General features: G+C 45.8%; 1 protein-coding gene across 1 annotated transcript in view; it reads right to left on the bottom strand.

Annotated features, from left to right (window-relative positions):
• c11h21orf58 (chromosome 11 C21orf58 homolog) overlaps window positions 1-12,690 on the bottom strand; it is a 265,111-nt gene that overhangs the window by 10,026 nt on the left and 242,395 nt on the right. Inside the window, exons 7-8 of the mRNA XM_078551638.1 lie at window positions 12,529-12,665; window positions 4,135-4,376 (exon numbers count right to left, since the gene is read on the bottom strand). Coding sequence (XP_078407764.1) covers window positions 4,135-4,376; window positions 12,529-12,665 — 379 coding nt within the window. The remainder of the gene's footprint in view (window positions 1-4,134; window positions 4,377-12,528; window positions 12,666-12,690) is intronic.

The raw sequence follows: 12,690 nt of genomic DNA, 5'->3' as shown, positions 1-12,690 counted from the left end.
CAGGGTCTCCTTATGTGCCCAATTACCCAGACAGCTGGCACCAGATATGGGATTATCATCCACTCTCTTCCCAGAACAAACAAAACAATCACTCTGCAGCTCAAACCAAAGAGCACCAACTATCACTGCCAAGGTTTTAGTCAGTTGCCAGCAATGTTAGCCAGTTTCCATTAGAAGATCTTGATGATGTACAGAGCATTAGTAATGAAAGGATGGGATTGGTCATGAGGAACCAGCTGATGCAAGGCAGTGGCTCAGCATGCTGTGTGCCCCTTGTGATCTGTACTTGAAAACAGAGACAGTTTTGAGACAGAGTCCGCTACTATAGCCTGACTCTATTGAACTGTCACTCTTGACATTGCAATGGAGTGACTCTTCAATTACAGTCATCTTGCTGTGAAATTCAGCAGAACTCATGTCAGCAACAATCCTTTGCCACCACAAGCTCTGCACAAGTAACTATAGATGCTACCTCTGAAAACAATGAATGATTCCAGTAAACGTGGCTCTGCATTAGGATTATCAGTTTTGTTGTAGATACTAACCAGTCACCGTTGAAACATCCACCGCTACTCCTCAGGTAGTAGAATAATTTGTAGTATTGCACACAGACAACCAATACACCGGAAAAATGCATTAAAACATAACTACAAATACCATGACATCTAATGGGAGTAATGTTCAACCTCTGTGCCTGGACAGCAAGATAGTGGAATAGATCAACCTCCCATTGTAGAACTCATCCAATGTCATCCCATTGATTTCAATGGAGTGAAAATCAAGCAGGTTCTGTGAGAAACGATCTGGTCTGCAGGCGACAGAGTCATCCCCTCCCCAACCCCCAGGCCACCACCATTTCCCCACCCACACCACCACTTCCCCACCAATGACTCCAGTTCACTTTTATCACCTTTGGTCACTCTGCTGGTAACGCAATTGACTAAGTCACAGTTTTTCTGCCAAGTCTGAACTAAAACTTGGTGCTATTTCTATCTTCTCCTGCTCTCCAGCAAGAGAAGGCTATTAGGAGGTTAGATAACTCCAGTGTGTACTGCATGTAGAAAAACCACTCAGGCACCTCCTGCCCCCACCCCCTCACTCCCCACCACATTCCCATTTCATTATTCCATGGTAGAAGGTATTGAATCATTCCTGAAACTGATGGGAACTGGGATTGCAGCCTTAAGCAAAACAGGCTGTACAGGGGCACATCTCAGGATTCAATTCATTGATGGGGTGTCAGTGACAGGTATCCTTCAATCAATTAGTAGAGTCTTTGGGCCAAATTTAATCCTGCATGCATCAAGGCTACTGGCAGCAGGTCAGGAACCTGTTTTTCATTGAAGCGGGCTTTATCATTACTCAACCAGGGCATTAGTATCTCGCTCCCGGGTTTCCTGACCAATCAGAAAAAGTATTTGTCCTTCCCTCTTCTCCACACAACCCAGTTCTCTCACTCAAATCTCTGCATTCTCTCCTTGCAGCACAGAACAGCAGGAAGAGGCAGAGAACTGGAGTTGCGGGGTGTGAGGGAGAGCCCCCCCAATGAGAGACACCTTCACCACTTGCAATGCGCGCCCACCAGTCCACTGGGAAGGAGTTTTGTTCTGGAGGCTGCAGATGTTAGCAACAACATGTCATGAAAGCCTGAGCCTCCTGCAGCACTCATGCACACACACATGTTGAGAGAGCTGATCCTCTGCTTGTAAACCCTGTGTTGGGGGTCTCACCTCTTTCAAGCAAAATCTCTGTGTCTATCTCCTCTATTCTATGGAATGACATGTGGCTGAGGGAAGACAGCTGGTGTTGCTGCCGGTATTGCTCCTGCTCTTCCCTGTGCTGTTGGTGTTTCTGGTGCTGCTCCTCTAATTCTTCATCAGAGGTCCAAGGTAGACCTGCATAAGCTGTTCCAGTGCCACAGTGAAGGCTGACAGCAAGGAAATGCAGACTGAGGTGTGTGAAGTGCAAGAGAGGTGAACTGACCTGGGCCCTGACAACATCCCAGTAACAGTATTGAAGACAAGTGCTCGAGAACCAGCCACGTACCCTAGCCAAGCTGTTCCAGGACAGCTACAACACTGACATCTACCCAAAAGTTTGGAAAATTTCCCAAATATGTCCTGTCCACAAAAAGCAGGATAAATCAAAACCAGACAATTACTGCCCTATCAGTCTACTTTTGGTCATCAGCAAAATTATGGACGATGTCTTAGACAGTGCTATCAAGTCACACTTAGCAATAATCTGCTCACCTGCTCAGTTTGGGCTGCATGAACGCCACTCAGTTCCAGACCTCTTTAAAGCCTTGGTTCAATCATGGACAAAAAAGCGAATTTCTAGTGGTGAGGTAAGAATGACTGCCCTAGACATCATGGCAGCATTTAACCAATTGTGGCATCAAGGAGCCCAAGCAAAATTGAAGTCAGTGGTAATCAGGGGGAAAACTCTCCAGCTAGCACAAAAGAAGATTGCTGTTGTAGGCCAATTCTCTCAGAACATCGTTGCAGGAGTTCCTCAGGCTCAAATCATCTTGCGCTACTTCATCAATGACCTCCTTTCCAACATGAGGTCAAAAGTGGAGATATTTGCAGATGACTGCACAATGTTCAGCGCTAATCGCAACTCCCAAGATACTGAAACTGTCCGTATCCACATGCAGCAAGACCTGGACAACTTTCAGGTTTAGGCTAATGTGTGCATGAATGTTACTTGCCACTTAAGTGCCAGGCAATGACCACCTCCAACAAGAGAAAATCTAACCATGTCCATTTGACATTCAATGGCATTATGATCGTTAGCACCCTGGGTATTATCATTGACCAGAAACTGAACTGGAGCATCCAGATAAATACAAGAGCAGGTCAGAGGGTAGGAATTCTGAAGTGGGTAATTCATCTCCTGATTCCCCAAAACCTGACAAAACCAAAACAAAGTCGGGAGTGTGATGAAATACTTTCCACTTGCCTGGACATGTGCAGCTCCAGCAAAACTCAACACCATCCAGGACAACGCAGCCAACACCATCAGCACCCCATTCATCACCTTAAACATTCACTCCCTCCACCACCGACGCACGGTGACAGCAGTGTGTACCCATATGCAAGATGCATAGCAGCAACTCGCCAAGCCTCCTTCAACAGCACCTTCCAAATATGCAATTTCTACCACCTAGAAGAACAAGGCAGCAGATGCATGTTCCCCTCCAAGCCGCACACCATCTTGGCATTAAACTATATCTCTTCACTTCACATTCCTTCACTGTTGCTATGTCAAAAATCTTGAACTCCTTAATATTACTGTGGGTGTACCTACACAATATGGACAGCAGCAGTTCAAGAAGACAGCTCACCACCTCCTCAAGGGCAGTTAGGGGTGGGCAATAAATTCTGACTTTGCCAACGATGCTCACGTCCCATGAAAGAATAACAAAAAACTTCCAAGAAGTTGGAGATCACCTGTCAAGCAGTCAGAGCACACTCTAATAAGAACTGCTATGAAAAGCATCCTCTCACCTAGTCATTGCTGCAGCAATTCAGTTTCACTGTTTGAAGGCTTCTGAACCTGTCAGTTTCACTGAAGCGGCATTCCTCATTGTCCCTGGCAATCTCTACGGAGCTCAGGAAACCCATGTCCTGGCTGACAAAGCCAGAATGCTGGGTTAAAACCTGAGTCAGCTGCCTCTTTTCATATTTTGATGACTAATTTATCAGCTGCAAAGGGGGTTCCCCACCCACCTGCAAACCTAGCTGGGTGGGATCGTGTCAGGTTCACGACCTAAAGCCACTTTGCAGCTCTTTAACACCCCTCCCCACTCTTATCCAAACCTGCCTCCCCCTGGTCCAGAACATTGAGGGTTTTGCTGGAAAACCATGGCGATCCACAAATTGCCTGCTGTAGTGCATAGGAAACACTCATTTCTTGCCATCAGTACCATTTACCCTGGGTTGCTCTGCTGGCCTCCCACTAAAGTATCTGCGCAATTACAGGGAGAAGCTCAGAGAATTACAGGGTCAATGTCTGCAGCATGCCATGCAGATAGATATTAGACAGCAATAAAAAAAACTCAGGTGTGTAGGAAAGGAACATTTAGAAGATAATTTAAAAACCATGGATGTTATTCTCCTGATAACTCACGTTTGCAAGGCAGGGAGCGTCACTGTCGGGCCCATCAGGTGCTGAACTGAAGGCTGGAGGTTGCTGTGCTGTGCCATTGGGTTTGAAGGTAGCATAGATGGCCACAATGGCTGTCCTATTGGTGGGAGGGGAGGTGGATGTGCTGTGGATTGCCCCTGGGCAGAGTAGTGATGATGATGGTGCACTGAAGATGGACGAGGCTTCTCAGCTTTCACTATAAATGGCACTGCTGACTGAATATCCTGCAGTTTAGGAAGAAGGTAACTCATCAGTCTGAGAACATACTGCACACCATTTACAGAGTGAAGGCAGTGCCACGCTTATTTGATGTTAAGTTGCAATTGCCAAATGAAGTTAATATATTTCTGGCCTGTAAAGGTTATGTTAGTTCTGCATTACATGCTGGAATAAAAAGAGTCTAAACATGAACATATAATTCTATTCACATCAGTTCTTTGCTTTTACTTAAATTGTTTTTTTTACAGAAAATATGTAACAGTTTGATAAACAGAATTTCAGTTGGCACTGAGTAACATTACACTCACAGGTCTTCATTCAGCCACACTTCTTTTCTATTGACTCTCATTTATTGTGTGTGACATTTCTGTACAAGGTGAGTCGATGTTAGTGCTGGGGAATGAAATAATTTCCATTTCAACCACATCAAACACTTCCAGCTTGAGTGCAACACACAGATTACAAGCTAAATTCCTTCTCTGCTCTACCCCAATAATGTCCCTTAGCTTCAATCACAAAAATGTGTTCCTTTCTGCACCAGTGCAACATTTCTATTTCTCACACCATCTTTGTCCCTGGTAAGCAAGATTTTGTTTTATTCTTTCATGGGATAGGGGCATCACTGGCAAGGCCAGCATTTGTTGCCCAACCTTAACTGCCCTTGAGAAGGCGGTGAGCCATCTTCTTGAATTGCTGCAGTCCATGTGGTATAGGTAGACCTATAGTGCTGTTAGGGAGGGAGTTTCATGATTTTGACCCAGTGACAGTGAAGGAATAGCAATGCAGTTCCAAGTCAGGATAATGAGTGGGTTGGAGGAGAACTTGCAGGCTGTGGTGTTCCCATGCATCTGCCCCTTTGTCATTCCAAATGGTAGAGTTTGCAGGTTTGGAACGTGCTGAAAAAGGAGCCTTAGTGAGATGTTGCAATGCATCTTGCTTGACTAATCTGATTGATTTTTTGATGAAGTAACAGAGAAGATTGAAGAAGAGAATGCAACGGATGTTGTCTATATGAAAGAAAGTTTCTGACAAAGTACCCCATGAAAGGCTGATTTACAACATTGAAACTCATGGAATAGGAGAGTCAGTGTCAGCTTGGATAAAAAATTGGCTTAAGGACAGAAAACATGGAGTCATGGCAGATGGCTGATTATCAGACTGGTGGATGGTAGACCGTGGTGTTCCCCGAACATTAGTGTAAGTCTCTTTTTGATATATATGAGTGATTTGGATATTGGAATACAGGGTAAAATTTAAAATTTTGCCAGTGATACCAAACTTGGAGGTATGGCAAATTGTGAGGATGATACCAATTGATTGCAAAGGAGCATAGGTAGGCTAGCAGAATGGGCAGGCGAGTGGTAAATGAAATTCAATACAGAAAGTATGAAGTGTTGCATTTTGGCATAAGGGTTAGGGAGGGGCAATATAAACTTAATGGCAGAATCCTGAAGAGTGTGCAGGGACAGAAGAATCAGAGATTCATGGGCATAAATCTTTGAACGTACAAGGACACAGTGAGTGAGTAGTTAGCAAAGCATATGGAATCATGGGCTTCATAAATAGAGGTATTGAGTACAAAAGCAAATAAGTTATCCTGAGCCTTTATAAAGTTCTGGTTAGGCCACAACTAGCATTGTGGTCCAGTTCTTGTTTCCATACTTTACTAAGAATGTGAAGGTCCTTGAGAAGGTGCAGAGGATATGTACCAGAATGGTTCCAGGGATGAGGGATTTTACCTACAAATTAGGTGGAGAAGGTGGGGTTTTTCTCCTTGGAGCAAAAGAGATTGAGGGAAGATTTGATACAGTTGTACAACAGGTTTTTATAAGGTAGATAAAGCAAAGCTGTTCCCATTATATAGGACAATTCTATCACACTTCTGGCTTGCAGATGGTGGACAGGCTTTGCGGAGTCAGGGGAATAGGATTGAATGGGACAGATTTCTCTACAGAGACCCAGCATGGTCCCGATTCGTCAAAGATCTCCTCTGTGCCATAATGACTCTAGGGCACACTTACTTGAAGTAGATGCTGTATTAGATAGCCTACGGCTATATGGGCTCATGATAAATCCAGAGAAGTGCCACATTGGGTTTTAAGAGACCAATTACCCCAGGTATACTATAGGGGATGGAATGGTGTAAGGAACATACCTTTTTATTTCTGTTGGACTGTGGATTAAAAGTACAATGACTGCAGCTTGAAAGACATGTCTACTGAAACAGGATGAGATATATATACAATGTTGCAGTCCTGGAACAGTGTGCCATGAAAGACAGGATGGTGCCAGAAAGGAGTCCTGGATCAAGGTAGCTGCCTGGCAACAATGTTTTAATTGGCTCCTAACCAGATGACCAGGTTTTGTGTGAGAGCAGTGCAGCTGAGTAGCTCCTAGCCTGAAAGGAACAAGACCTAAAACCTCTCTCTCCTGTGTGTGGAAGATTCCAGTAACTCCACAATAATAGCTAGCTGACTTTTTCCCCTCATATCTCTTATCACTTGCTCTCTCTCTGAAAACCCCTATCAAGAGGCAAAGGGGAAAATCACTGTTAAAGACATTGAAAGGCAAGTGCTTAACCAGTGAACTAAAGACTGCAAGTGCTAGAAGACCATTTTGTGTCACCAACAACAACTGAAAGACATCGGAAGACATTGATCAAAATCAACCCATCGAATCCTGTACTCCGGAATTGGTGTTATTGAACTGTTTTATACCACCCTTAAAATCCATATTTTTGTGTGTCTTTTATGTGTGTGTATAGGGATTTAAGAAGGGGTAGAGTTTAGGTTATAGAGTTAGAAATTAGCAGTTCATATTTCTTTTGCCACTGGTTAAAGACAGTTTGTTCAATAAACAGTTATTTACTTATTAAGTTTACAAACCTGGTGCTCGTATCCTGTTAACCTAAATTGAACAGTTGGGTAGAATTGGGGCAACCTGGTGGTTTGGTCAAACTTTTCACATTTGTCGCGGCTCAGGGAACAGTGAGGCTTGACATGACAGCGCAATATGCCCAGTGAGTCATGACAGTGGTGAAGCCTCAGGTAGACCAAGGGCGGAATTTTCCATGCCCACTGGCGTCGGGTGTTATAGTAGGTGTGAGCGGACAATATGACAGGAAGGCAAAAAATAGGTTTCACAATGTCGTGAAACCAGTTCGCAATCGTCCACTCCGCCCGTCAATGGTGGGCCGTGTTTCCTGCCGCCACATGTCGAGAACCTCATTGTTATACATTTGCATATCATTATAAGCCCATTTCCCCACATCAAATTTACCACTCACATCAGTGGGAAAATACGTCAGTTTAGAACACATCTTGACAAGTGTGGTGGCGGGGGGGGAGGAAGGAGTGAGGGTGGAGGAAGGAGTGAGGGTGGAGGAAAGAGTGAGGGTGGAGGAAAGAGTGAGGAAGGTGTAAGGAAGGGGAGAGGGAGGACTAAGGAAGAGGGAAGGAATAAGGAAGGGGACGGAGTCCAAAATGGGGAAGGTGTAAGGGGCAGGATGTCCAGGTGAATGTGCAAGGGAGACGTCTATGGAGTCAATGATTGCGAACTGAGGGTGGGCATGGTAAGAAAGAATGGTGAGAACGAGAGAGGGCAGAGTGAGCTGGTAGGGAAAGTGAGGGTGCAACGGTATCGGTAGAAGGGATGGCAAGGGTGGTTGGTGGGGACTCGGAGGCAGACACGAACCCTGGGGGTGGGAAGGAGGAGATCAGGGAGGTCAATTATGGATGGGGGTGGGATTTTCGGGAAGGTAGGGAATGTGCATGTTTATCTGGACATCCCCAAAAGGGCTTTGGCTGGTAGGTGACCGTGGGGTGGTGGAATGTGATGCCAGGATGGTTAACAGTGATGGAGGAAAGGACATGGGTGACTGGGAGAGGGGAAAGGACGGGGGAGCTAAAGGCAAATGTTACATGCACCATGCTTCTAAAACCGAAAGTGAGAGGAGACTCGTGTTGGGCGGGAACAGATGCTGCATAGGAGTGGGTGTGCAGAAATGCAGGTGTGCTCAGATGAAAGTGAACCCCAGCAGGCACCATTGAAAATGCTCAGGACATTGAGATGAGTGTGATGGAGGAAGGATCCGCATGCCTGAGAGAGTGCTTGCACGAGACGCCGAAAGGCCCTGCCCCACACACACACACACTTCTCCCTCCAGAATCACTCGTGGGCTGGCTACTTGCAGCTGTACTGCTAGTGGGGGAGATGCAATGGGAGGACTTGTGAAGCCTGTCAATGAAGCTGAAAGACACCATTACACATTATTCAGTGAAAGAGAATATATTTTCAGATTATAAAATGATAAAGTGTGTTCACCCGTGCAACCAACTGTGATCCGAATTTCTTAACTTTTCTATGCTTAACAATTCTAGGTGCTGCCCTGACATCCGCAGAAGAGGTGGAGACCGCCGGTGCAATGGTTGCCTCTGATGACTTCGGCATGGATCCTCTGGAGAGCTGAGGCCTTGGGGGCCCCAGCTTGCTTTGGCTGTCCTTCTGTGGGCCAACTGCTCCCTCTGCAGTGACGGAGGATGAGGTTGAGAGGGTCATAGGCAAAGGGGACTTGAAGGGAGAGGGCAACCTCTGAGATTCCTGAGTGGATGACCCAGGGCTGTCCAGCTGCCGCTCTTCCTCCCTCCGGGTGCCCCAGGGCCCCAGCCTGACTCCTTGTGGGAAGGAACACCTGGAGGAACATTGAGGTGCCCTGTTTCTCTCTCCTGTTCCCACTGCAGGAAGTCACCCATGGTGACCGTGATGGAGTGCAGGTCTGCGCACATCCCTGCGCTCTGCTGGACCAGGGACCCCATGGCATCCGCCATCCTTCCCATGGAGACCTCCATATGCACACGTGGACACCACTTCATCAGAGAGCAGGCGGATGCACTCCTCCAACTCACGTGCCACTCAGTTGAGGGCTTCCAACAGCTCTGCATGATGTTCCCCTGCCTTCTGCTGACTCTTCATGATGAGTTGGAAGGCCAAATCCAGAGGCTCATCATCTGACTCAGACCTCAGATCTTCCACAGTAGTCCTCCAAGTGCTGGGGAGCTCGGCTGAACCTGCCTCCTCCTGCTACGGACTCGTGCCTGTGCAGTTACCACCAGATTGTGAACCTGAGCCTGCTCTAGACCTAGGTCCCACCAAGGTGTGTGTCTCTGCATTGGTGCAGGGTGTGCGTAAGTGCTGTGATGGGTCTTCCGTGCTGCTTATTTCCAGCTCTTCAAGGTGTCCTCTTTGATGGCGGTGAGGATGTGGATGGAGCTGAGGGACTGGCTGGCTGAGGGCGTCAGTCGCTTGGCAGAGCTTTCTGTGAACCAAAGTAGAGATAATTAGTGCATGGCAGCAGAGTCAAAAACAGGAGAGAGAGCACTCACATTTGCGTTGAGAGAGGGATGATGTGGTGCAGGATCTTCACGTGTGTATTCACCATTGACCTCGTCGTCGCCACAGGCACAGTCCACATCCTCACCAGTCAGCACAATGGCACGCTTCTCAAAGTGAGTGAGGGGTTCAATGTGGGCCACTCCACACCAGTCTGGGAGCTCTCCCTGCTGCTGTGAGTCAGCTTCACCTGCATGAAAGCAGATGGAGATGGAGCAGTATGCATGGCATTGCATGGAATGTTTGTGTGGTGAGCGGAACCATGGATGGGATGAGGCCATGCGCTCGAGAGGATATGAGCCTGATGGAGGTATGAGGGTGTGTGTGAGAGTTAGTGGTGTTGTCCCTTGTGGTGTGAGATCCCTATGGATGTGTGATGGGTTTGTGACTCTGTGAGTTGAAAGTGATGAGAAAAGTGACTTACACAGTGACAGAATGGATGATACCATTTAGCCTCTTTTGGCACTGGGTGGCGGTCCTCTTTTGCAGGACATTGGCACTGACCACTGCCGTCACCACCCCCATGTTGGATTTGTCACCTTGCTTGCTAGCGTTCACCTAGGGTGAGGGTCAGTGTGTCAGCCACAGGTTGATGATGCCCTTGATCCCAGAGGATGGGTATGGCTCCTTCAAAATAATTGCCCCCGGAAAGGGAGGAGACTTTCCCCTGCCAGCTAAACATAAAAGAGGAGGTTCAAGAGAGGTAGGCCTGAAAGAGGATGGGAGTTGAAGAGTTGAGAGACATATGTGTTCTGTGAATTAAAAGGTACTGAAGCTTAAATTGTTCAAGGAATTCTGTTTGTAAGAAACATGAAATTCTGACCCAGTAGGACCTTGTAACAGTATCTGCAACTAACTGGATCTCCTTAATTAAAGTACAACTTGGCATATCTAACTACCCACTTGGTTTATATCCAAGCATTCTCTCATTGTTACCTTGAAAGTAAATACAAAGCATGGGATTGGCTGTGCAACAGGATATTTATGTTGCATACTGGTGTCTCCATCCACATTGTTTGGACTGAGACCATGCAGGTCAGGTTTAATGCTGAACGTCATCAGTCACCCAAACAGCTTCAGCACTTCCAACAGCTCACAACCTCAGATCCGTGCAACAGCATTTTGAAACACTTCAGTGCATGGGGAATGTTAGGGAAGTCAGGAAAGCTCACCTCCATTCAAAATAAGAAAAGATCTTGTCATTGGTTTGAGATTTCCAGGGGTAGAAGTTCAAGATTATTTCCAACGTGCATGTGGTTCAGAGACTTAAAGGATTAAAAAAACAGCCACATTTCCTTCCAACATCATTGTCATTCCTCTTTCGAAAAAGGAATCCTGCTCCCCTAAGTCAGCAAATTTCTTTAGTGAACAGCTGATAAGAAGGAAATTCACAAACTGATCTCAGCTGGGGCAGCGGCAAGTCAACTTTAGCTACTAGATACAGGTGGGAGAAATCTCACAACTCCTGAGCACTATTACTGAACTCTGCTGAAAGCACTTGTGTTTGCAGGTATTGATTGAGGTCAAGATCAGAATTGACTGTGGTGTCCTTTACAACCTAATGGCATGATGACACTGACTGCCAATGCTTTGAGGTGCAATAGATAGCCAGTACACCCAAAAGGAGAGAGAGAAAAGTTGTTGGAGAAAGTTAATGAGAATTTTATTTTAAAATTTTAAAGGTTGTAGGAAAGAATTCACATGTCTAATCTCTGTTAACTGCTCACTACATTTGCCTCAGCAAGCTGGTGATGGTTTCAACCTGATGATTTCAGAAAGTGGGGGAATGCTTGATGCTTGGCATTCGGTACAGTAGTCACTGTTGGTCGCTCCAGATCCTTAAACAATGCATGACATCTGGCCTCTTGTGGCACAGTTGTTGAATAGGATCAGTGACCGAAATGACAAATATGTATTCAGATCAGCCAATCTGAAAAGTGTGTTTTCCCTCCAAAAGCCTGATTTTCATCAACAATGTCATGGATTTCATCAGACAATGTTCCCCTTTCTGTTTATTACAGTATCTCATACACAATGGTCAATTCTCATCTGAGAGATAGTCAGTGACTGCAAGACACAGACTGATGGAACAGTTTGAATACTCAGATGATGGCTTCAGTGCAAATTTATAATGATGCTGGCCACATTCTAATTAATTTATAAAATCTGTACTTAACTTTCGCGTAGAATTTATGCTGTGGCAAACAAGAGGATAGGCAGAAGTGGCTGGAAAAACTTAAGGAATGTCCTACCCTCTTATCATTTTCAGTACCTATGTTGTTTTATAAAATCGAAGCATCTGTTGTTGTTCAGTATGGAGATATCCACAATATTCCAAATATAATAGTTCCAGATATAATGCAGGAAATCCATGGCCTAGGCCTACCTGGATGATTTGTGGTCAGTTCTGAGGGAGGACCACAACTAAGTTGCCCCATGAATGACAGGTGGTCAGTACCAAGGGAGATCCATGGCACAGGCGATCCCATGGTGACAGGTACTCAGTCCTGAGGGTGGTCCACAGCCCAAAAGGTGAAATGTTCTTAGGAAGGTCCATAGCACATGCAGTCTGAGGAATAATAGGTGGTGAATATTGCAGGAGGTCCACAATCCAAATAAATTTATGGGTGACAGGTGATCAGTACTGGAGGTCCATGGATCAGGTGATTCCATGGATGATAGGTGGTGCGTGTTGAGGAAGATTCACAGCCCAGAGAGGACAGGAAATGAGATTAATGGCAAACTGGTTTGTCAGCAGAATTTTCTTACCTGTCCATGAGAGACCACAGGGCTTGCAGAACTGCCAGGCTGGCAGAATGCCATTGGAGGTAATGCCTTCAACATCATATTATGCATAATTATCTGATGCATCTGGGCATTTTGCATTAACATCAGCTCAACCATATCTGTAACAAATTAATAAATGAGTAT

This window comes from Cetorhinus maximus, chromosome 11, assembly GCF_964194155.1.
Source record: "Cetorhinus maximus chromosome 11, sCetMax3.hap1.1, whole genome shotgun sequence".
In the NCBI taxonomy this organism is placed as follows: domain Eukaryota; kingdom Metazoa; phylum Chordata; class Chondrichthyes; order Lamniformes; family Cetorhinidae; genus Cetorhinus; species Cetorhinus maximus.
This window is presented reverse-complemented; position numbering and strand designations above follow the sequence as displayed.